Here is a 22,062-nt window from a genome sequence, read left to right as displayed (position 1 = left end):
TTGGTTTCTTTTCCTTGCTTTTTGTTTGTTTGTTTGTTTTTTGAGACAGGGTTTCCTTGTGTAGCTTTGTGCCTTTCCTGGAACTCACTTGGTAGCCCAGGCTGGCCTCGAACTCACAGAGATCTACCTGGCTCTGCCTCCTGAGTGCTGGGATCAAACGTGTGCGCCACCACCGCCCAGCTCCTTTGGTTTCTTAAACTCTAATAAGTTAAAATTGTCCTTGAGTTTTCTTCTGTGTCCATTTTTAAATTATTTTTTATCTACAAGGCTAATGATCTGCAAAAGGTACCCTATGTGTCCCAGTGACGTTAAACTAATTAGGTACTTTTTTTCATGCACCAAGAGTTTCTTATGTTGGGGTAGCCTGAGACAGGCACATCCTTCCATCTTTCACATCTGGACACAGAGCAGGCAGGTGCTCATGGATTAACTCAGTGCTGCAGCAGGGTGTGTTTTCTTGTCTTGGATAAATACATTCTTTTCTCTTCCTGACGCAGAGGGAAACACCACAGGTAGGAGCAGACACTAAGTTGGAGCCCCGAGTTCTCCCTAGATGGTGAGGAGACAGGTGGAAAGGCCAAGAGGAAGCTGAAGATGGCTGTTCAAAGACCGTGTCACAGGGCATTGATAGCAGAGCTGTCCCCTGCACAGAGGGGCCCTTTCCCTGCGAAATGTCTCTATAATTTGTGGTTGGGAGCATAAGCAGACAGTGTATCACACCGGTGTTATCTATGGGTGCTGATGGGTCAGACAGTGGGGATCTGCTGCCCCCATGTGTACCGGTCCATCTCAGAAATGACTGCACTTGATAGGAGTCAAGACTGCATGGTTTTGCCAGATCCTAGAGGGCTGGCAGTATTCAGAAGAAACTATTTTAGTTTATTTGAAGCTTAATTAAAACTTTGAAAACAAATTTATTTTATTGTTTAGAAGACTAAAGATCTTGCCTCCCTCCTACTCCCCAGTTTGAATATAATAACAGTATGATGGGTACTGGATTATGTTCTCAGAGCAGGGGGCCTGGGTCACCATTAATTCCCAATGAGGAACCAATATACGTTTTATTGCTGTTTGGGTGTTGGGGGACCCAAGTAAAACTCAAATCTCAGATCTCATTTTTATCTGACAGAAATCAGTTTTCTTTTCCCAACAAACTAGTTCCGGTACTAAGACACAGCAAAAAGCTCGTGTATTCTGTGTCCACTCAGTGCTTTTATAGCTAATCCTGTACAGTTAAGCAATGCAATGTGTGTCCTTGTGCTGCTGCTGTCCTCTGGGTGAGTCTGTGATTCTCATTCCCCCATCCCCCAGGACCGGCACAAGCTAGGTGAGCACTCTTCCACTGAGCTAAGCCTGACTTTGTTTCTGCAAACCAGCCGAGAAGTGAGGATCTCTGAGATCAGCTCTCAGATTCTGAACCTACTCACCATGGTACTTGGATGCTGCTGGTGCATCTATGCACCCCAAGGCAGAAGGTGTGGCCCTGCACAGGTGATGTAGGCCAGAACATTCAGTGTCTTCCCCAGTTAGAGGCACACAGCTGCTGCAGTTGGAGTTGCTGTGGAGAAAACCCACATGCCTACCCCTGGCTTGGCATCATCCTGTGTCCGATGGTCCTGATGCTTGCAGGGGAGAGTGTTGAAGTTGCAAACAGGCAGCTCTCCAGAGGAGACTGGAGAGAGAGTGCTGTGGTGGGTGTGGTTCATCAGCATCCCCAAGGGAGGCAGGGACAGCATCCCCTCAGCATCTCCAAGCTCTGGGCAATCTTTTGAACCCACCAGGGTCATTAGCACATTCAAGTTGTAGTCCTGTGCTGCCTCAAGGTTCCAGTCCCCACAGGTCCAACCAGAAAATGAGGGCCAGGAGAATTTGTCCCTTGATAGAAAAACAATTTAATAGAACACGCAAGCAGAATTGGGGCACCCCGTCTGTTGTTCCAAAGACAGGAATACACAGGGGCTGATTTTCTTCTTTCCCTTGTCCACAAGAATTACTATGTGGCTTAAAAAAATAGTTGAGGCACAATTAGTCCAATTCTACCCAGAACAGGATCACACACTTTAAAAAACCTAAGATCCATTAAGAACCAGTCAAACTTTTTTTGTTTGTTTTTTTATATACCTTCCACCAATAATTTTATGTCAAAAAGAGCCTGTTTTTCTAGACAGCTGAAAGATTCAGTTAATGAGTTGGCAAGTAATCTTGTATCATTTCTTTATTTTTACTATTGAATTTGGGGAAATGTTGGCATAGATATGTTTGTATTTTAGTTTTAGAAACTGAAATGATATCTTGAACTCCCTGATTTCTTTAGCTGTGAATACACATATATTTAGCTGTGGTACTGCAAACGGAGTCCAGGACTTCATATAGTCAGGCACATGTCGGCCACTGAATGCCCTCCACAGACCTGTGTCCTTGTTTCCAATGCTGCTGTGGAGGGAGAAATGATCTCACACAATAAAAACCTTATAGGAATAAAACTAAATGGGAAAAAATTAATAGAGGCCAAGTTCCTGAAATCAGCAAGGCAATCCCAGAGACCAGCAGCAGATGGAGTTAGTCATTGGCTAAGGAATTCATCAAAATGACCATGCAGGCACTTTGGACTAAATGTAGTTACAGCTACAGAAAATATTCCCTGCCAGCAATTGTGTACATGGTGGGTCCCTAGCTCAGTATGTGCACACATGCTGGCTGTCTACACCCTTTCATCCTCCATGTACAGCAGAATAGAGTGACAGGGTTCCAGAAACAAGCACCAGCCACAAACCGATGGGAGAGAGGACAAATTTAATAAATTTTCCAAGGCCTCCACTTTCTCTGCCCCGTGGGATGCTGGGAGTAGGAGCTGCCACCCCAAGTTGGGCTAATGGGTAGGCCAATGCTGAATTCTGTCTTTCCCTAGTGTTCCTGCTTCTGGGTCTTTTCAGTATGCTGAGAAAACTGGCCTATTTGGGAAATCCATATATTAAACTAAACTTGGTTCAGGAGAGTGAGACTGGAGGAGAAGAAAATATTCATGAAATTAGTTCTGTAAAGAACTCATCTAGTCTTCTGGAAATATAGATATCAATATACGTAGACACAGCTTGAGAGTTATAGCTTAGGACAAGCGAATCTAATGTTGGGGGTTGACTTTGTAATTATTCTGTATAGAGAAGAGAGTTTCCTAATTGTCAGAGCGATGTGAAGGGAGGAAGAGAAAGTATCAAATGGTAATATTGCAGATTAGAAGGAAGTCCAGTCTGTACTAAGAGGGATGCACAATAAGATAGAGATGATGGGGAGGAGAGCAGGTACCCAGACATCCCATGAGGGAATGTACTGCCATACCGCTAAGAGAGACCCAGCCAGACACCATGAAGGCCTCTACATGGTTCCAGGGACCTAAACTCTGTCACTTAACCACAGAGCCATATCCTTGCCCCAGGTGTCAATTTCTTTATAGAAATGTTTTAATTTAAGTTCCTAGGAGGTTTTCCACATTCCAAGTCAGTATAACATCTGACACACGGCCTATGGATCCCAAGGCAATGCACAATCTAATAGTGTCATTGTGACATACAGGGACCCAAAACCCCAGCAGAGGTCAATGAAACCATGCCTGAAAATGCAGTACTATCCCATCACTGGAATCCTGTATTTCTCCAAAGATGGCTCTCTACTTAGATTTCTTTTCCTATACCTAAAATAGACTTGACACATTTAGCACTTGGCATTAACCTTTATTGGATGGTGGCTGACTGGTTACAAATAGTATTGATATATTGCATTTTGTAAAACATTTCTAGTTGTATCTTTTAATTCTCTTTCCAGGTTAATAATTCACTCATTCAACAAATATGCATTCAGCCATAACCACATGCAACCAGTGTTTGAAATCCTGGAATATTCTTTGGAACACATTGTCAATAAATACCCTGTCCTCTTCATGATGCTTACATCACACCACAAAAGAACAAATAAATTAGTAATTAAATAAAACTTCATAAATAAGAGTTTAGTATGGTATATTGAGAGCTGATATATACTGATATGTTGTACTATGCAGTGTAAGCAAGCCTTATGAGCCTGGTGAAGGGGAACTGGGAAGGTGTGCTCTGGGGGTGTGGAGAGAGGAGGTCTTCAGTGAAGAGTGGATTTATCAGAGAGGAGGAAACAGATGAAGAGGTACTGGGAAAGGAGAGTTGCAATCAGCAATTACAGCTGGGGAGATGGCCTGTGGTGGGAAGTACTTGGTTGGATGTAGATCCACCGTGGAGGAGGCAAGGTCTCTAGAACAGAATGAAAAGGAACTCATGAGGGAGGAAGACAGAATTGGAGGAGGAGCAGGGCTCAGATCTTGAGGGCTCAAGAGCTCACCTTGGAAGGTGATGTTTTCACTGGACTTTAGCCCTACCGAGAGGGACGGTACAGTGGCTGCACTGTCTGGGGTCTGAGAGGATGTGTTGAGGAAGAATGCGGGCAGGGAAGGACCAGCTGGGAAACCGCAGAGAGATGAGTACAGTAATGCAGAAGGGTGGTCGTGATGGTGCAGGCTGAGATTGCCACAGCTAGGGACCAAGACTGGCTGGACTCGTAGCCCCTTGGAAGCAGAGCCACACTGTCGCTGCCGAAGGCCTAGAGGTGGACAGTGGGATCAAGAACACAGCTAAGGAGTTGCTTGGTCTGAACAACTGAAGGAAAGATGCTGCCATGTATAAGGTATGAGACTCTTCTTTTGCTTTTAATTAGAGGGTGATTGTACTGTGGTAGGGTCTGGGGCTAAGTTTTAGACAGGCTGGGTTTTAAATGCCTGTACAGTTCCAGTTAACAGTTAAATATAAAAAGATATTGTTTGGGAGAAAGGGCAGGAAAAGTGGGGGAACAGGTGTCCATTTAGAGTATTTTACAGCCAGTGGGTTAGAATTCCAGAGAAGATGTTGAGAACATTTTAGGGATTGGAAAGGCAGGAGAAGGATCGAAGCAGGAGATGCAAGATTTGAAATCTCAGAATACAGAGGAAGCAATCTTTAATAACTCATGTTAGGTTAGTGGATGACATCTTGCTAGTAGGCACTGTGAGATGGCAAAACTCAGAGTTTTGGGGACACCCCAGAGCCAGGAATTAGGGTCTCCATGGCAGGAAGGGTGGTCCTGGGACTCAGATGTACCCATTGTCTCAGTCTCAACAATATGATTTCCATGTCCCTGTGAGTGGTTGGAGATCCCACAGAAATGTCATCTCAGGCCAATCGTTGGGTCATTGATCCAGGCTCTACTGATGGCTTAAAGCCCCTCTGTTCCACCCAGATCATGCACTAAGATGGCTTGTATGGTGTGTGAACTATACACAGGGGCATGTGAAGACCTGTCATTTCCTATCTGAAAATGAGAGACAGAGCAGAGAAGTATCTGTGTATGACCAATTTTAAAAAATCTAGAAAGAAAGTCATGTCAATAACACGATTAAAAGTAATAATATGGGCCATAAAAATATCCATGGAAAAGGAAGAAGAAGATGAACTTTTTGGTGGAATATTCAGATAAAGAAAACTGAATTTGTCAATAATTCCTATAGCGCTGTCATTTCAGAACATGACATTTTAACATTTAACACTTATTTACCAGACACAGATCCAGAGACCAGTGACAGATAGCAAGTGAGCCTTCACTGACCTTTAAGGACTTTGTTAGAAAGACAGAGAATATACGTGAAAAATAAGTTAAACATCATTATCATCTCATCACCCTCCTTACACAGTATTTAAGTAAGAGTTCAATTCTGGCCACTCACCAATGATAACCTCACAAGTCTCCATTAACTATGAGGGTGTCGTCAGTGTTACTGCTCTAGGATTCATAGCCAGAAGCTGAGTCTGGGCAAGAAAGGATGTTGTTTATTGAGGTCTTAAGAACAAGTATCAGGAGAAGAGGCAGAAAGCAAGTACATGCTGTTTCCTTCCCGGAGAGATCTGTCTGTGAGTGGATGGAGCTTGAATGGACAGTCACCTTTCAAGCCAGCTACCACCTAGTCATTACTAGCTCCCAAAAGAAAAAAAATCCAAACTTCTGAGAAATTCCTGCCTGTTTAGGTACTGAGGGTTGAGTTCAGGGTGTTGAACAAGACAGCCAAGTGATTTACAACTAAGCTACATTCTCTGACTTTTTTCTTTCGAGGTTGAATCTTGCTATGGAGCCCACACTAGCCTCAGAGTCCTGCCTCTGCCTCCCTGATGCTAGGATTACAGGCATGCACCACCACCAATGCCAGAGCACAGGCTTCCTTTAAAAGCAATTAACCCAGGGGCTAGAGAGATTGCTCAGCAGTTAAGAGCACTTGCTACTCTTACAGAGGACCAGGGTTAGTTCCCGGAAGCCACATGGTAGCTTACCACCATTCATAACTCCAGTTCAGGAGATCTGAATTCCTCCTCAGGCACTGCACACACATGGTGTGCAAGCATACATGGGTTCAGAACACCCATACACATAAAATAAGTAAATCTTTTAAAAAAACATTTACATATTTTAAAATAAACAATGAATCCAAAGACAAAAGGGGAGGTCTAGGAATCAGTGATACTATATTTAGAGTAATGAACTTCAAAATAATTGAGAACTGGTTCCAAAATAAAGGGGACAGGAACTAGAAAGATGGGTGAGTGGTTAAAACTTCTTGCTGCTCCAGAGAACTGGAGTTCTGTTCCCAGCACCCTTGTTGGGCAGCTCACAACTGCCTGTAATCCCAGCTGCAGGGATCTGACACCCTCTTCTGGCCTCTGCTGGTGCTTGCACTGATGTAGCATACACACAGAGGCATATATGCATATCCACATAAAAATAAAATCTTAAAAAACAGAAAAGATGAAAATTAATCAACTGCAGTGCTAAGAAATACAAATGTAGAAAGGGATGGTTCTGAAAATATTAATCTAGAAGGAACTGTAGACTAAGTAGGTTGACACAACAAAAGAGAGAGAGAATGAAATCGAGGAAGGAAAAGCAGAAAAGATTCAGAATTATAGGTCTCACTGGAATAATATCAGCTGATTTTGAAGCCATCTCATTTCTCAGCCAAGCATTCTGGCACATACCTGCGCCCAGGTTACTGAGGGGAGAGTTGGAGGAGAGCCTTAGACAGGAAGACTGTGTCTCAAAAACAGAAACAAGTAGAACTGATACTCCTCCATCCCATTATACGGCATGTTGAGGATGAAAGGACGATCTCATTTAATTCTAGCTTATCACTGTGAAAATGCATCAAGGGAAGACGAGACATCTGGCGGCAGGGTTCGATGAGCCTGCTGCCTTTTCGAAGTCCTTTACTCCACACAGTTCCTCAGTACGTGAACCACTGGGATCCACTCCTTAGCCCCCACGGGAGAGCTTCCACAGAACAGGCGTGCAGAGCTGCACTAGTGTGGCTTGTTACAGCAGGGCACAGCCATGCTCCCCATCCGTCCAGGACCCCTGAGAAGCACATCACTTCCGGATGGTTTCAGTATTCCTCACTTCTAACAACAGCAGCGAGATCAAGGAGACCCCTGGGGGTCCAGTTTCCAGGCCCTGCTTCTGCCATGGGTGGCAAGACAAGAGGGGTCGTGTCACAGACAAAAAAGTAGGGCCTGAGAATGCCGGAGAAGAGATGGCTGAATGTGTAGATGTAAGACCCATTTGTGATGTTGTAGAAGGAGATTTCGCCTGCTTCGTAGTCCAGAAAGATCCCGATGCGGCGAGGTCGCTCGTCTTGGAGCACAGGCACCGAGGGAGAGGCCAGGACCATGTACTCGCTTCCCCTCAGCAGCCACATGGCCCAGACGCCATTCTCTGGGGATGGTGTGGTTTCCCCCTTTCTGGGCAGCGAGTCTTGGCATACCCCTAGCCCCCACTCTGCCCTTTCCCCCACGATGACTTCCCAATAGTGCCTCCCGGAAGAGAAGCCCTGCAGGCCCAGGATGCAGGGCCAGGTATCAAAACGTTCGGGGTTGCTTGGGACGTCCCTCCAGACCTCCGCATCCTGCACACTGCGTAGGTCGGCTGTCAGGAGCAGGCTGGGGTGCGCAGTGGCGGGATCCAGCTTCACGTCCACTGTGGAGTTTTGCCAAGCGTGAGAATGAGCAGAAAGATCTAGCAAAACTTTACATCTCTCTCCCTCCTTTGGTCCCTCCCTTCATCCCTCTCTCCTTTTCTCCCTTTCTTCATTTAATCTACTGTGCTGAGCATGGACCCCAGGGCCTTACATAGTACCACTGAGCTTCAGTTCCAGCTGATGAAAACTCAGCCACCCACTAACAACCCTCAAACAATTTCTCATTTCTCTCGTCCAGAAAAACTGAGCCTGGCAAAAAGCCTTGATTTGGGCCTCACAGAACTCTGCTGGACACAATGGGACTTCCATTGCCCCTTGCTTTGTGTGCAAAGGAAAAACTAAATACATAACTAAATAAAAAGGAAGATACCGGATTGTGTGGCCTCCGGGCTGCTAACGACATAGAGATTCCCGGAAAGGAGGAGTTCGGTGTGGGAAGGGTAGGGATGGGGCAGAAGCTGAACCTCTTCTCCTTGCTCCCTATTCATCGTTCCTGTCTGCCTGTCCCTCTGTATCCTCTGAAACTCCTTCACAATAAATGGCCAAGTGGTGTTCCCCTGTGTTCTGTAAGCAGGCCTCGCAATAGGTGTATTAATTGAGCCCGAGAAGGGGAGTCCTAAGAAACCCTCCTGGCGGCTGATCAGTCAGAAGTGCAGGCCAGGACCAGTCCACTGCACTGTCATCCTACCAGCTGTTTAAACACGAGTCGACACCTATACTCCACAAACAGTTCTCCAAACAGAAAGGGAAAGGATGCTACCAAACTCATTCTATAGAGCCAGTATCACCCTAATACCAAACCCAGAGAAGGGCACAATGGGAAATTACAAATTTCCCTGATGAAAATGGATGCAGAAAATTTCAGTAAATACTTCCAGACCAAATTTAAGAACACATGAAGAACGCCATATTCCATTGCCATGTTGGTTTCATTCTAGCTATGAAAAGATGGTTCAATATACACAACTCAGTATTGAGCAACCCAGCTGTGCTGGCTGGCCATGTGTCAACCTGACACACACTGGAGTTATTTGAAAGGAGGGAACTTCAATCGAGAACACACCTCCGAAAACATTCGGTTGTAAGGCATTTTCTTAATTAGTGGTTGATGCGGGAGGGCCCAGCCCATTGTGGATAGTGCCATCCTGGGCTGGTAGTGCTGAGTTCTATAAGAAAGCAGACTGGGCAAGTCAGTAAGCAACACCTCTCCATGGCCTTTGCATCAACTGCTGTCTCTAGGCTCCTGTCCTGCCTGAGTTTCTGTCCTGACTTCCTTTGATGGTCATCTGTGATGGGGAAGCATAAGCTGAATAAACTCTTTCCTCCCCAGCTTGGTTTTGGCCATGAAATTTGATCACAACAATAGTAACCCCAACTAAGACACTAGCACATAAATAGACCTAAGGGCAGACATCACATGATCATCTCAACAGATACAGGAAAGACCTTTAATGATGCTGAATATCCATCCCTTCATGATACCTCAACATAATAAAGGCTATAGAAGATAAACACAGCATTTCCTGTAAAGTCAGGGATGAGACAAGAAAACACACAGTCCTTACTTAGTCCTTAGCCAGAGCAATAAGGCAAGATAAAGAAATAAGAGAGCAAAGCTGAAGAAATTAAATCTTCCTGCTTACAGATGTAAGTCCAATCATATACTTAAAAGACCCTCAGGACTTCATCAGAAAACTTTAGACATGATAAACACTTTGAGCAAAACAGTGGGCTACAAAACATACATCAAATATCAGTATCTTTTCTATCTATAAATAATGATCTTGATAGAGAGAAAGAAAAATACCAACCACGATAGCTTCTAAGAGCAAAACTAAAACAAACAAACAAAAAACAATAAAAGTCTGTGGGATCCTGTTTTCAGGTTCCTTGTGGCTTTGCCCAGCAGGTCCACATATATTGGATGATTGGACCACAGGCCTGAGTGCAGGTGTCTGAGATGGTCTGCCCTTGGCTGTGCTAGGGGGGAGGTCTTTTGCTCCACCCCTTGGCATTTCTATAAATACCCTGGGGCAGAAACAGTCAGGGCCCATTGGAATAGGTTCCAGGCCCTCTCGAGGCTATCCTGTATTTTCTATCTGTTTATCTTCGCACTATAAATCCTTCTATCTAATATTTCCTGCTTCTCACACTCAAGAAAACTCTGGGGAAGAAAGCTCTGGGGAACCGTGGGGTTGGTGGGTAAATGCCCCACAAAAGTCCTCCCAAAACTCTAGGAATGGACCTATCCAGGGAGGGGAAGAGCTTCTACAAGAAAACGTTAACGCACTGAGGGAGGAAATCAAAAGATACCACCAGAAGACGGAAAGACTTCCCTGTCCACAGATTGGCAGAATTATTATTATGAAAATAGTTATGTTACTTAAAACAGTCTGCAGATTACAATGATCCCCATCAAAATTCCAATAGAAATCTTAGAAAGAGGAAAAGCAATCCTAAAATTCATATGGAAGCACATAGTACCCATAGAACTCAAAGCAATCCTGAGCAGAAAGAGCAAGTGTCATAATATCTGGTCTCAAGCTTTACCTCAGAGCCATAGTGACAAAATCAGTCTAGTGTTGCTACAAAACCAGATTTGTAGAGCAGTGGAATAGAAGAGAGGACCCAGGTGTAAAACCACACAGCTACAACCAAATGAATCTCAACAAAAATGCCAGAATTGTGCATTGCGGGGAAGAAGAGTCTTTTCAGCAAGTGGTGTTGGGAGACTGGATATCATATTCCCATGCATAAGAATGAAGCTAGACTGTTATCATTCAGCTAGCACAAAAAATTAACTCAAAATAAATCGAAGACCTTGAGCTATGAAAGTAGCCATGGGAAATATCCATCATCTATCCAGATACAGGACATAAAAGCAAAACCAAAGTGATATTTGAGTGAGGGACAGAGACAGACAGGAGGTAAGGGGCCATAGAGGATGATGGGGTTGAGTATGAGCAAAGTACAATGATGCACATATATGAAAATGTCATAAGGAACCCATTCCTGGGGATAGAAAGATGGCTCAGTGGTTAAGAGCACAGGGTGCTCTTGTAGAGAATCTGGGGTTTTGTTCTCAGCACCCACGTTGTTTCTCATAACTGTCTATAACTCCAGTTGCAGGAGATCTGATGTCCTCTTCTGGTCTCTAAGGGCACTGTACACACATGGTGCAGGCAAAACAACTCATATAGAAAATAAAAATAGAAATCACTTTTAGAATAAAGTCATTACTTTGTATGCTTACCAAAAAAACAAAACAAAACAAAACAAAACAAAAACCCAAAAAACAAACAAACAAAAAACCCTTAAAAATGAAGGCCACAACCTACATGGGCAGGGGTTGTCAGTTTGCGGGGGGGGGGGGGGGGGAACACTGTCAGCCTGATTCCATCTCTGGGATGATCTTGTCAGAAAGGAAATTGGGTTAGATTTCTAGTTGGGAAACCCACTGGGGGCATTGGTTAAGTGTTAGAGGGAAGGGTCTAACACATTTTGGTGACCAAAGGCTCTGGAGTCAGTGAGAGAACAGGGGAAGAAAAGACAATTTTTGCTTTATTTGTCCTTATCCCTGATGACAAGCACGAAGGCAGAGGTGAAGCTCTGGGACCCACAGACCACTCACGATAGCATGCTCTCAAGTAAGTCTTGGCTGACTTTTACCACTAGGATTTTTGGCTCTGATTGTTACCACTGCATGACATCCACGGAGTCAGCTGCACTGAGAGCCTGGCCCAGACATCAAGGTTCTGTCTACAAATGCAGCCATGCTTCAGGTAAGAATAGAACAGAAACCTGGGAGCCAGAGAAGAGAAGATGCATCTAATAGCGCGCGCGCGCGCGCACGCTCTCTCTCTCTCTCTCTCTCTCTCACACACACACACACACACACACACACACACACACACACACGTGAGCGCGCTTTAGTCTTAGTTTAGTTTTCTACACATTGTGGGACTTTTACAGGTGACATGGAGAGAGATTGGGAGGTTTTTCTTTCCCCAGTTCTGGCCCAAACTAACTTCCTTTAACCTGTTTCTGCCTCTCACTCTTGTGAAGGGGAGCGTGGTGGACCTGATGCCTACCTTGGAATTTCTTCAGCATCTCCCTCATCCCAGGGATGCAGCATACCGTCTTCAGCTCCAAGGGGATGGCCTCCGGTTCCAGCCGTGTGACGGCTTTGCTTCTGGAAGTATGCAGAGCCACAGGTGTCAGTGTGGTCAATAGGGGCCTATCTCCCCCGCACCAGCCACCCCACACTGATTCAGAAATGAAACATACCGGGTCAAGACTCCTCTTACTCCCTGGAAAGGAAAGACACACAGGGATGAGTTAGGCCTCTGACTTCTTTCTGAAGTCAGGCAGGATGCACAGTAAAGATGTCAGTAGAAATATCTGAAAGGTGCTAACACCTAAGATGAAACTTCAGGGGAAAATGAACCCCTGCTCTTTACAGGAAAAAGAAGGCTTTAAACAACCAAAAGCCTAGGTGACAAGATCAGTCACCATCAGAACAGAATCATGCTGCACACAGTTTACATCCATTCCCCCCAAATCCATCAGTTTAGCTGTTTTCGGGGTTGACAATTTTGCCAATTGACTCTTTTGGTAGAGTTACATCCTGTGCTTAATGAAGATAGAATTGGGGGGAAGGCATTGAAATATCTGAAGAATTTATTTGGGGTAAACACACACAAATGTCACCCTTAATGCCTTTGCAAGGGAATACCAAATGTCTAATTCTTATCTGTCACACCAAAGCTGGTCTTTTGATCTACATTGCTAAGAAAGGAAGCCATTAATATCTGGCAGCACTTTCTCTTTTAAAAGAAATATATACATACATACATATATACATATACACACATATATATATATATATATATCTGCGTGTATGTATTTATATTAATTACCTAAAATCTAGTCAACATATAACTTTTTGTAAACACTCAGTTGTTTAGTGTGCATCATTAAGTTTTTTGTGTTAGCATGAGCTACCTGGCTGTCTAAGGTTCCCTTCAGATTCTCATGCCTTCTTCATCAGTTCTAAGTTCGTCTACTGAGAGCAAGCATGCCTAGGTGCTGGTATCCAGATGACAAGATCTCACCTCTGTCCCTTAGCTCACATCTGCCTACACCCCGGGAGCTTGCCTCACCTCCAGCAGCCCCAGGGCTGGCCGCTGGCTCCTCTCCTGCAGCTCTTCAGCCAGCTCCTTCAGGGCCTTGTTCTGTTGGACCAGCCTGTTCCGACAGTCGCGCAGCCTCTGCAGGGTTGCTCGCTCCTCCTCTTCCAGCCGCCTCAGCTGCAGCTGTTCCTCCTGGGCCAGGAAACCCCGGTGTTTCTCAAACTCCAGCCTGAAACGCTGTCTCTGCGTCTCCACTTTCTCCTGGGGAGACAGGGCAGGCTAGGTCATGGAGGATGTTTTGAGGTGTCAATTATCAAGTGTGGGGCAGCCGAGCTGGGGACGCGTGCTCAGAGTGGTCTCTGCTTTTCCCTCGAACTGACTGTTGGCTGTGTTCTAACAGCATGCAGGGGCCAGAACCATTGGTATGGGGGCTGGGGGGCTGGACAGCACCAATCTGAGAAAGGCTACTGGACCGGGGATCTCAGTTAGATGTAGATTTGAAAGCAAGAGTTTCTAGATACAAATTTCAGTATCATACCTAAAATAGGACAGAAGTGTGGGTGGGGTGGGAGGTCAGTGACTATTGGTCCAGCTGTGAACAGTGTCCAGTCATCCCACAATACTAGTTACTGTTTATTCTACCAGCCACTGTATCTACTAGAAACAACAACAGAGAGAGTACAGAAACCTGGATTTGTAACTGTGCAAAGCTTGAGAGTAAAAACAATCTCTTTAGTGCTGTGTGTGTGTGTGTGTGTGTGTGTGTGTGTGTGTGTGTGTGTGTGTGTAGAGGTGTGTTCGCTTGGGGGTGCATATGTAGAGGCCAGAGATTTACTTTAGGTATCTACCTCTACTGTTCTCCACCTCCACCTCATTTTTAACAACAGGCTTTCTCCCTGAACCCTGTGATCACTGTTTAGGCTAGGCTGGCCAGCAGCCCCCAGGAATCTGCCTGTCTTTGCTCCCCCAACTCCAGCACCGAGGTCACAGGAATATATCACCACCTCAAACTTTTCATGTGAATCCTGGGGATCCAAATTCGGGTCCACATGGTTGCCTGACAAGCACTTGAACCCTGAACCCTGGCTCTAAATGTTCTTTTCTACAAGGTAATAGTGGCTAACATTTTCTGTACAGCCAAGAACAGCTAAGTGTCCCTTAGGCACTGGCTTCACATTAGATTCAGATTATTATCCTGGTTTCCACTTTCGACATCTACAATTCCTAAAGAGGTCCAAGGAATAGATTTTATTATGCTTTACTGTATCTCAGTTTGGTTCTTGCAAAAATCAGTATTCAGGAAACCAGCTGTAAAGCAAGGGTAAGAGGCAAATTATTCCCCAAGCACCTACCTCCTGCATTCTCTGCTGTTTCTAATGTTCATCATTTCCTGGTTTCACTGAAGGACAGGATATATATTTTTTTTAAGAACCAGCTGTATTAACAGTTTTCTCTTTTAAGACAATAACTTCCTCCAATTTTCATCCCCTCTCTTTTCACCATTTTCTAAATCACTACATTCACATGGTCATGGCCACTTTCTAAAATCAAGTAAATTGGAATTTCATGCCCTGATTTCCGAAAGGTGGCTCCTGTTAAATACCCACCACACTCCCCGATGTGGGAGGCGATGCGCTGTGGAGTTACAGTGGGTCAAACCAGGGGCACGAGAGGCAATGGTGAGGAGAGACTTCTGCAGTCCATCTTCCTTCATCCCACCCTTCTGCATGTGAAAGCTACAAGGGCCGAAAATGGAAGAAGGACCCTCTAGAACTTATGATTATGTATATCAAACTTCCCTTGTTGCCTGTGTCTCCTGTGGACACGTTAGTGACTGTAAACCATGCAGGAGCACTTGTCTTAACAGGAATCTTAGCATCACATTTATGTTAACGTAGCCATTATGGGGTCTAGATGTAAGGACCCAGGTCTTGGATATGGGCCTCTGATTGCCTAGGTCCATGGCCAGGCCAAAATCAAGAGCAAGTGACTTGGATTATAAGCCTGGATATTATTAATTTGAGAACCAATGTTTAACTTCACCCATATTGGACACTGTGATTTGAATGGAATAAGACTTATCCCAGAAGAAAAACGTAGGAAAAAACAAACAGTTCTTATGGGAGAAATAATCTGTCTATAAAAGACTGTACTTTCAACAAAAACAAGAAGGAAAGATCTAGACAATACAAAAAAAGAATAGAGAAGGTTATTTGTAGAAGGAGAAAAATAAAAATATATGTTGGATATCACACGACACATTGTGTTTGTAATATGTCCACGAGTTCTAAGTTTCACAGTCTGACACCATTGAGAGTCTGATCAGCCAGCTGTGTCACAGGTGTGGGGAGAATGTTGTACACTGTAGCAGGTGTGTCCAGCCCACAGCTTATGGGCCGACTGTGTGGGTGCTGAGGACAGCTGTGAATGCAGCCCAACACATTTGTAGATGACAGTGTTATATCTCAGTGTCAAAAAGTTGGACACCCCTGCCGCAGTGTTCAGCAGCATTCCTGACTCTGCCCAGTAGGTGGCGGCAGCATGCTTCAATCTATGGCTCATCTGGAGATAACCCAGGTTCAGAAAGGCTATATCCACAGGTATGCAAATGAGATGCATAAGAAAGAAAAGGGGCTGGGTGAGGTGCAGAAGAGGAATGCATGGCTATGTGACTGCAGACGGCTGATGGTCCTTCTGTGTACCGGGTGGTTGCTGGTCTCTGTACTCTGTTATACATCTTGTATAGCATTGATTTCCATCCATCTCACAGATCTGTTTGTGAATCATGGATTGAGGTGACTGACTTATAGCAGTGAGTTTGACAGTAAGAATCAGAGGGCAAAGCGACTTACTTATAAGTCAGGTCATATCGACAGGATTGAAAAGTGACCCACGAGGGCACTGTGGTGCTTTCTGGAGGAGATGGGGAGTCAGAACATGAGTGTGAGAGAGTGTAATGGAAGAAGGTCTCACACCCTTGGCCTGAAAGCTCCCTGAAGCCACAGTTCTGTTCTCACCTTCCAAATGACAGTCTTCTTCCCCACATTGGTCTCCTGCATCAGAGCCTCCTCCATTTCCTTCCTCACAAGTTCCAAAGCGGCTTGCAGCATCCTCTGTTGGAAAGACAACACGGGATCACTGTAGATGCACCCTCTCGGGACTTTAGTTTACTTAGATATAAAGTACAAAGAGCAGCCTGGGAGTCCCTCACTGACCTTACTCAGTACTCACTAAATTCAGCCGACACCTTGTCTGGTACCAGACACCAAGATGTGCCCAAGAGTTTCTCATTCTGTCACACTCTTTCCAATAGTAAAACAAAATGTTACAATGTGAGGTGAAAGTAACAACAGAATACAAATAAGGTGTTGTAGGATACTTAAAGGTTAGAAATACAATTATGAGGATAAATGGTTGCATTTTTGATAAATAGCTCTATAAATATATACATGATACATAGTTGTATAAAATAAAATGCCAATTTGGAAAAAAACTGTTTACAGTAGATTTATTGCCATCTACTGTTGGCAGACTGATGTTATTTCTTACTTATTACTTAAGAGCTTATTCCTTTTTACATTTTTCTAGTGTATATGTGTAAGTGTGTGTGTGTGTGTGTGTGTGTGTGTGTGTGTGTGTGTGTGTGTGTGTTTGTGCGCCCCCACAAGAGTGCCAGGGACACAAATTGAGGTCAGAGACTACTTGCAGGAGCCAGTTATCCTTCCATCACGTGGGTTGGGTTTAGGGATCAAACTCAGATTGTCATGTTGCTAGCAAGCGCCCCTACCCAGGGAGTGGGGAGGGTGCAAGAGACACTACCTCCTTCTAGCAATAGGACCCCGCGGGAGGCATGTGTGTGTGTGTGTGTGTGTGTGTGTGTGTGTGTGTGTGTGTGCTTGATCACAGAGAAGTGGTGGGTATTGTGTTCCCTGAAATATTGTGTGTTCCCCGAAATAAACATATCTGGGGTCAGAGAACAGACAGCCATTAGAACAAAGCCAAAAATGGTGGCTAGAAATTAAGAAGAGTAAGCTATAACAGAAGTTGGGCAGTGGTGGTGCACGCCTTTAATCCCAGCACTTGGGAGGCAGAGCCAGCCAGATCTCTGAGTTCAAAGCCACTTTAGAAACAGCTAAGCATGGTGACCCATGCCTTTAATCCCAGAAACCCAACCTTTTATCCCAGGGAGTGGGGGCAGAAAGAGAAAGGTATATAAGGCATGAGGACCAGGAACTAAGTGAGTAAAACATGTAGTTAGTTAAGCATTTGGTTGGTTAAGCGTTCAGGCTTTGGAGCAACACAGTTCAGCTGAGATTCATGTGGAGGAGGACTCAGAAGCTTCCAGCCTGAGGAAACAGGATCACCTGAGGAACTAGCAAGGTGAGATAGCTGTGGCTTGTTCTGCTTCTCTGATCTTCCAGCAATCACCCCAATAACATGCTTCGGGTTTATTTTTATTAATAAGAACCTTTAAGATTCATGCTACAGAACACATACACAAATACGCTTTGGGAAGGAAAACATACGGGCCCCACCATAAAAGTTACTGTAATAAATCCTACATACACATGGTTCACACTTGAAAAGATGTCACCATAGCGCTGTGTCGAACGTGCTTATAAAACAGCCTTGGAACTCGTGGAGGTGCCCAACGGACCAGGCTGCGGTGGGATTTGCTTTGCTGTTGGAACGTTTTGCTCTGTCAGCCCAAAGCAACCATGAGCCACACCAAGGAGGTGACAAACAACAGGCCTGGGGACAGCAGTGACAGGGCGGATTCTGCAGGATCTGTGTTTGGTTAGGATAAGAGCTGGGCACGCCTTAGGCAGCTGCCGCTGATTGGCTGAGAGGTCAAGATGGTATTTATTTGGCATTTAATTGAAAAAAAAAAAAAACCACAGAATACTTATGGAAAACAGTATCAGTGACATCTCACTAGCCAAGTTCTGTGTGACGTTTTCAGGACGTAAGCAGGTAAGATCATAATTTTAAAATCAGATTTAAAAAAAATCCCCCATGCCTGAATTTTTATAAAATCAAGAGGAAGCAAGCGGTAAAATCATGAGGGACATTTCCAACGAGTTGAGGAAAATACCCCAATTTTTAATTTTAGAGAAAACAAACTAGCAAACATCTTAAGAAAGCGAGTGCTCCTTACAACAGGGTGGTTAAGCTTGCCAACGGAAGGAAGACCACACTGGCATCCCTGGTAACGGTTGTTCAGGAAGTTGAAAACGTAAATGTACTTAAAACGTGTCCAACAAATGTGGAGGAAGATAAGAAAGCAGCCTTGCGCGGTTGCGGTTGCCGGGATAATACACACTAAAGCCAGAAGCACTAGGGAGCCCCTCTTTATGGACAGGAGGGCATCTGTGCTCTCAGCAGGGGGCGAGCCACCCGCTGCGCGAGGCCGGGTCGTGAGCAGAGCCTGGGCTTAGCAAATGCGCTACCCAGGGGCAAAAGCTACCCAGCTTCGGTGAGTGTGAGCTAGTAAGGATGGGGAGGAGACCAGGGAAGGGAGGCGCTTGGGAGTTACTTAAGAGACTCGCTAGCACCTTTTGGATCTGCTTGGAATGTGTCCCTTCACATTCCCAGCTCAGCCTGCCCCAGGGTCTTCCCATTTTCCACACGGGGACCTGAGCAGTCTCACCTGGTAGCGGCTGGCAGCCTCCTGCAGCGGTTCAGTGTGGTGGCTCCGGTGTTCGGGGCTGGTGTCACAGACCCAACATATCATTGTCTGGTCCTCCTCGCAGAAGCGGCTCAGGTCCTCGCCGTGCCTCGTGCACTGGCGCGTCCCGGGGTGTCCTGTACCCAACCCCAGCTGCCTCACGCTGTCCACCAGACTGGCCAGCTGCCGATTGGGCCTGAAGCTGGCGGGCCTGAAGGGACTCCTGCACTGGGGACAGGCGTAGACGCCGCCCTGCGCGCTGTCTGACTTCTCGCAAAACTCGGAGATGCACCGCAGGCAGAAGCTGTGGCCGCAATCCACACTTATGGGCTCCTGCAGGAAGTCCAGGCACACCGAGCACCGCGCCTCCTCTCGCAGCCGCTCCCCGGGCGCCGTGGCCATGGTCCTGGCCGGTGGCAGCAGCTCCTATTGCCCTAGCGGTCTGCACAGAAGGAAGGACAACCATAAGGAGGGGAGCAGGCCCTGCGGGGGGTGTTATCTCCTGGGCTGGCCCAAGATCCAGCAGCCAAAAAGAACCACTCCTGGTGACAGCAACAAGTCCAGTGACTGTCACTTCCTCAGAAACCCAGCAGCCCCTTTTCTATTTTTTCTATCCTTCTCCCACCAGCTTTGTTTGATAAATATTAATATTTTATATAATGCAGCATTTACACCATCCTAACTAACATTAGAGGTGATTGAAGTTTGCGCTGTTTTGTAGTGTGGATCGAACCCAGAGCCTCACATAAGCCAGGCGTGTTCTACCACTGAGGAACATCCCCAGTACTTTTTTTTTTTTTTTAAATCTTTTATTTTGAGACGGGGTTCTATTACACTTGCCTAGGGTGGGCTTGAATTCACTCTGCAGTCCAGGCTGGTTTTGAACTCACTCTGCCATTCAGTCTGACTTTGAACGCTCTGTCTTCCTGGCTCAGCCTCCCAATAATCAGGACGATAGAAGCACATCAAGGTCAGCTAAGTTGCCCTGTTGATGGTTGTTTTATTTACTCTTTTGCTCTTTTGGGGGCCTGCCACCCAGCTCCCAATGAAACCACACAGATCTTATTATTTCTTATGAGTGCTCCATCTTAGCTTGGCTTTTTTCCAGCCAGCTTTTCTTAAATTATCCCATCTATCTTTTGCCTCTGGGCTTTTACCTTTCTCTATTTCTGTATACTTTTTCTTTCCTTCTTATTCTGTGTCTGGCTGGGTGGCTGGCCCTTTCTTCTCTCACTCCTAGATCTCTCTTGCTTCCTGGTCCTTCTTTTTCTCCTTCTATGTAGTCTCTCTGCCTGCCAGCCCCGCCTATCCTTTCTCCTGCTTTGCTATTGAATGTCCAGTTCTTTATTAGACCAATCAGGTGTTTTAGACAGGTAAAGTAACACAGCTTCACAGAGTTGAACAAATGCAACATAAAAGAATGCAACATATCTTTGCATCATTAAACAAATGTTCCACATCATCAACGAATGTAACACATCTTAAAATAATAGTTTACATTTCCCACTTTTTGTCTAAATAAAAATGAAAGATTTTAACTTTAACATAGTAAAACTACATGCAACAAAATGGTTATCGAGTACAAATTACATTTACAACATTCAGTCCATTTGTATTTATCACATTCAGAGAAAATACTACAGTATCTATCTAATCGTAGTGAGTCCAAAGTTTTATACCTAACTTACTTTCTATCATAACTAAGAAAAACTGAAACTCTAATTATTTAGTCTTTAATTCCATCAACGACTCCAGAAGGAATTAATATTGTCTAACAACAGAGACATTTGCCTGCCTGGACAGTCACCCAAAGTTCCTCTGCAATGTTGGGGCATCCATCGCCAGTCTACAGGCCTAGAGTATCCAGCAGACTTTCAGTGAAGCAGGAAATTTGAAGGACTGTCCCACCTTGTTTTGGCAAAGTTCAACAGTCACTTTCCTGTGGGTCATGTGGGTCCTGTGCGTCCAGCCTGCATAGCACATAGTCAAGCAATCAAAGCAAAAGCAGTTTCTTGCCCAAATGGCTAATCTTGCCACAATGAAAGCACAATGGAGTTTCTTGGATGTCCATCATCCTTTTATGAAGTAAATTGGTGCTGCCAGGAGCAGATGTAGCTCATTGTCATGAAAAGCCTTAGGTAAAAAAACATTTAAAATGCCATATTCTACAGGTCTTTGAAGTGTTTGAAGACTATTTATTTATCTAAATTATCTAAAATCTCTGTATGATCTTAAAAACATGCCTAACATATCTATACATTTGATGGTTATAAATGACTACTAATCTGTTTCTTAATTATTCTATAAATAGTATATAATAGTAGCTTTCAAAAACTAGACCTTTACCTTACATTTTTAAATGAACTACACAGATATAATACCTTAGACAAGAGTAGAAACATACATACAGTGTAACAAAAATAACTTTAAATTTGTATCAATATACTATATGTATGACAACAAACATCCATAACCCACCAAAGCCTTCCACATCCCTCTTGGGAATGTGAGTGCCATATTCTTCAAACTGCTTCCTGTCGTCTGTGGGCGAAGCATCTTTAGGGGGTTCCTGAGAAAATTGAGGCAATGGCCAGGTGCTGAGAAGACCAGCACTAACCTTTGTTGATATATATTGCCTGTCAAGATTCATGGGGGTCTCTCCTGATCAAACCTGATCCATCTCATTCCTGAAGGAATCCACAGCCTCTTGTTTCCTGTGGGAACAAAAGCAAAAACTCTTCTCCAAAATATTTGTGATTTCTACTTGACAAATATAATTTTTGAGTTCCATTTTAAAGTTGAGGCATTCTTAAAGTATTTCGGCTGGCTTATCTCTTCAGTCCCTCTCTCAATCCGACGTCTCTTACCAGCTGTTGTTTGCTTATCAGCATTCAAAAAATTCAAAACCAACATAGTACTACATAGGATCCAGACTCCCGGTATGTTTCTCATCTTATGTGGCTTTTTTCTTTTATATCACTTTCATTCTCTTTTTAAAGACTTTAATTATTATTTTAAACCATTTATTTCTTTCTATGGCTGTCTATACCCATATTCTTTCTTTCTCAAGCCTATGCACATTGTAAAACACACTGAACCTGTTCAGAGTTTTTTTCTGTCTGGACCTCTTGTACTGTGTTTCTCTAGTCTTTTTTGACTGTATGAGCAAACTTCAAACTGCTAAGCTA

General features: G+C 44.6%; 1 protein-coding gene across 1 annotated transcript; it reads right to left on the bottom strand.

The window, feature by feature from the left end:
* Positions 1–7,483: 7,483 nt before the first annotated feature.
* Trim58 (tripartite motif containing 58) lies at positions 7,484–19,276 on the bottom strand. Its single transcript, XM_036194655.1, has 6 exons — positions 18,857–19,276; positions 16,224–16,319; positions 13,237–13,467; positions 12,362–12,384; positions 12,166–12,266; positions 7,484–8,073 (listed from the first exon to the last, which is right to left on the bottom strand). Exons 1-6 carry the CDS (start codon positions 19,274–19,276, stop codon positions 7,484–7,486), a joined length of 1,461 nt encoding a protein of 486 aa, XP_036050548.1.
* Positions 19,277–22,062: the final 2,786 nt, after the last annotated feature.

The sequence above is a fragment of the Onychomys torridus genome, chromosome 8, assembly GCF_903995425.1.
Source record: "Onychomys torridus chromosome 8, mOncTor1.1, whole genome shotgun sequence".
Lineage (NCBI taxonomy): Eukaryota > Metazoa > Chordata > Mammalia > Rodentia > Cricetidae > Onychomys > Onychomys torridus.
The sequence above is the reverse complement of the archived record's forward strand: the minus strand, read 5'-3'. Positions and strand labels throughout refer to the sequence as shown.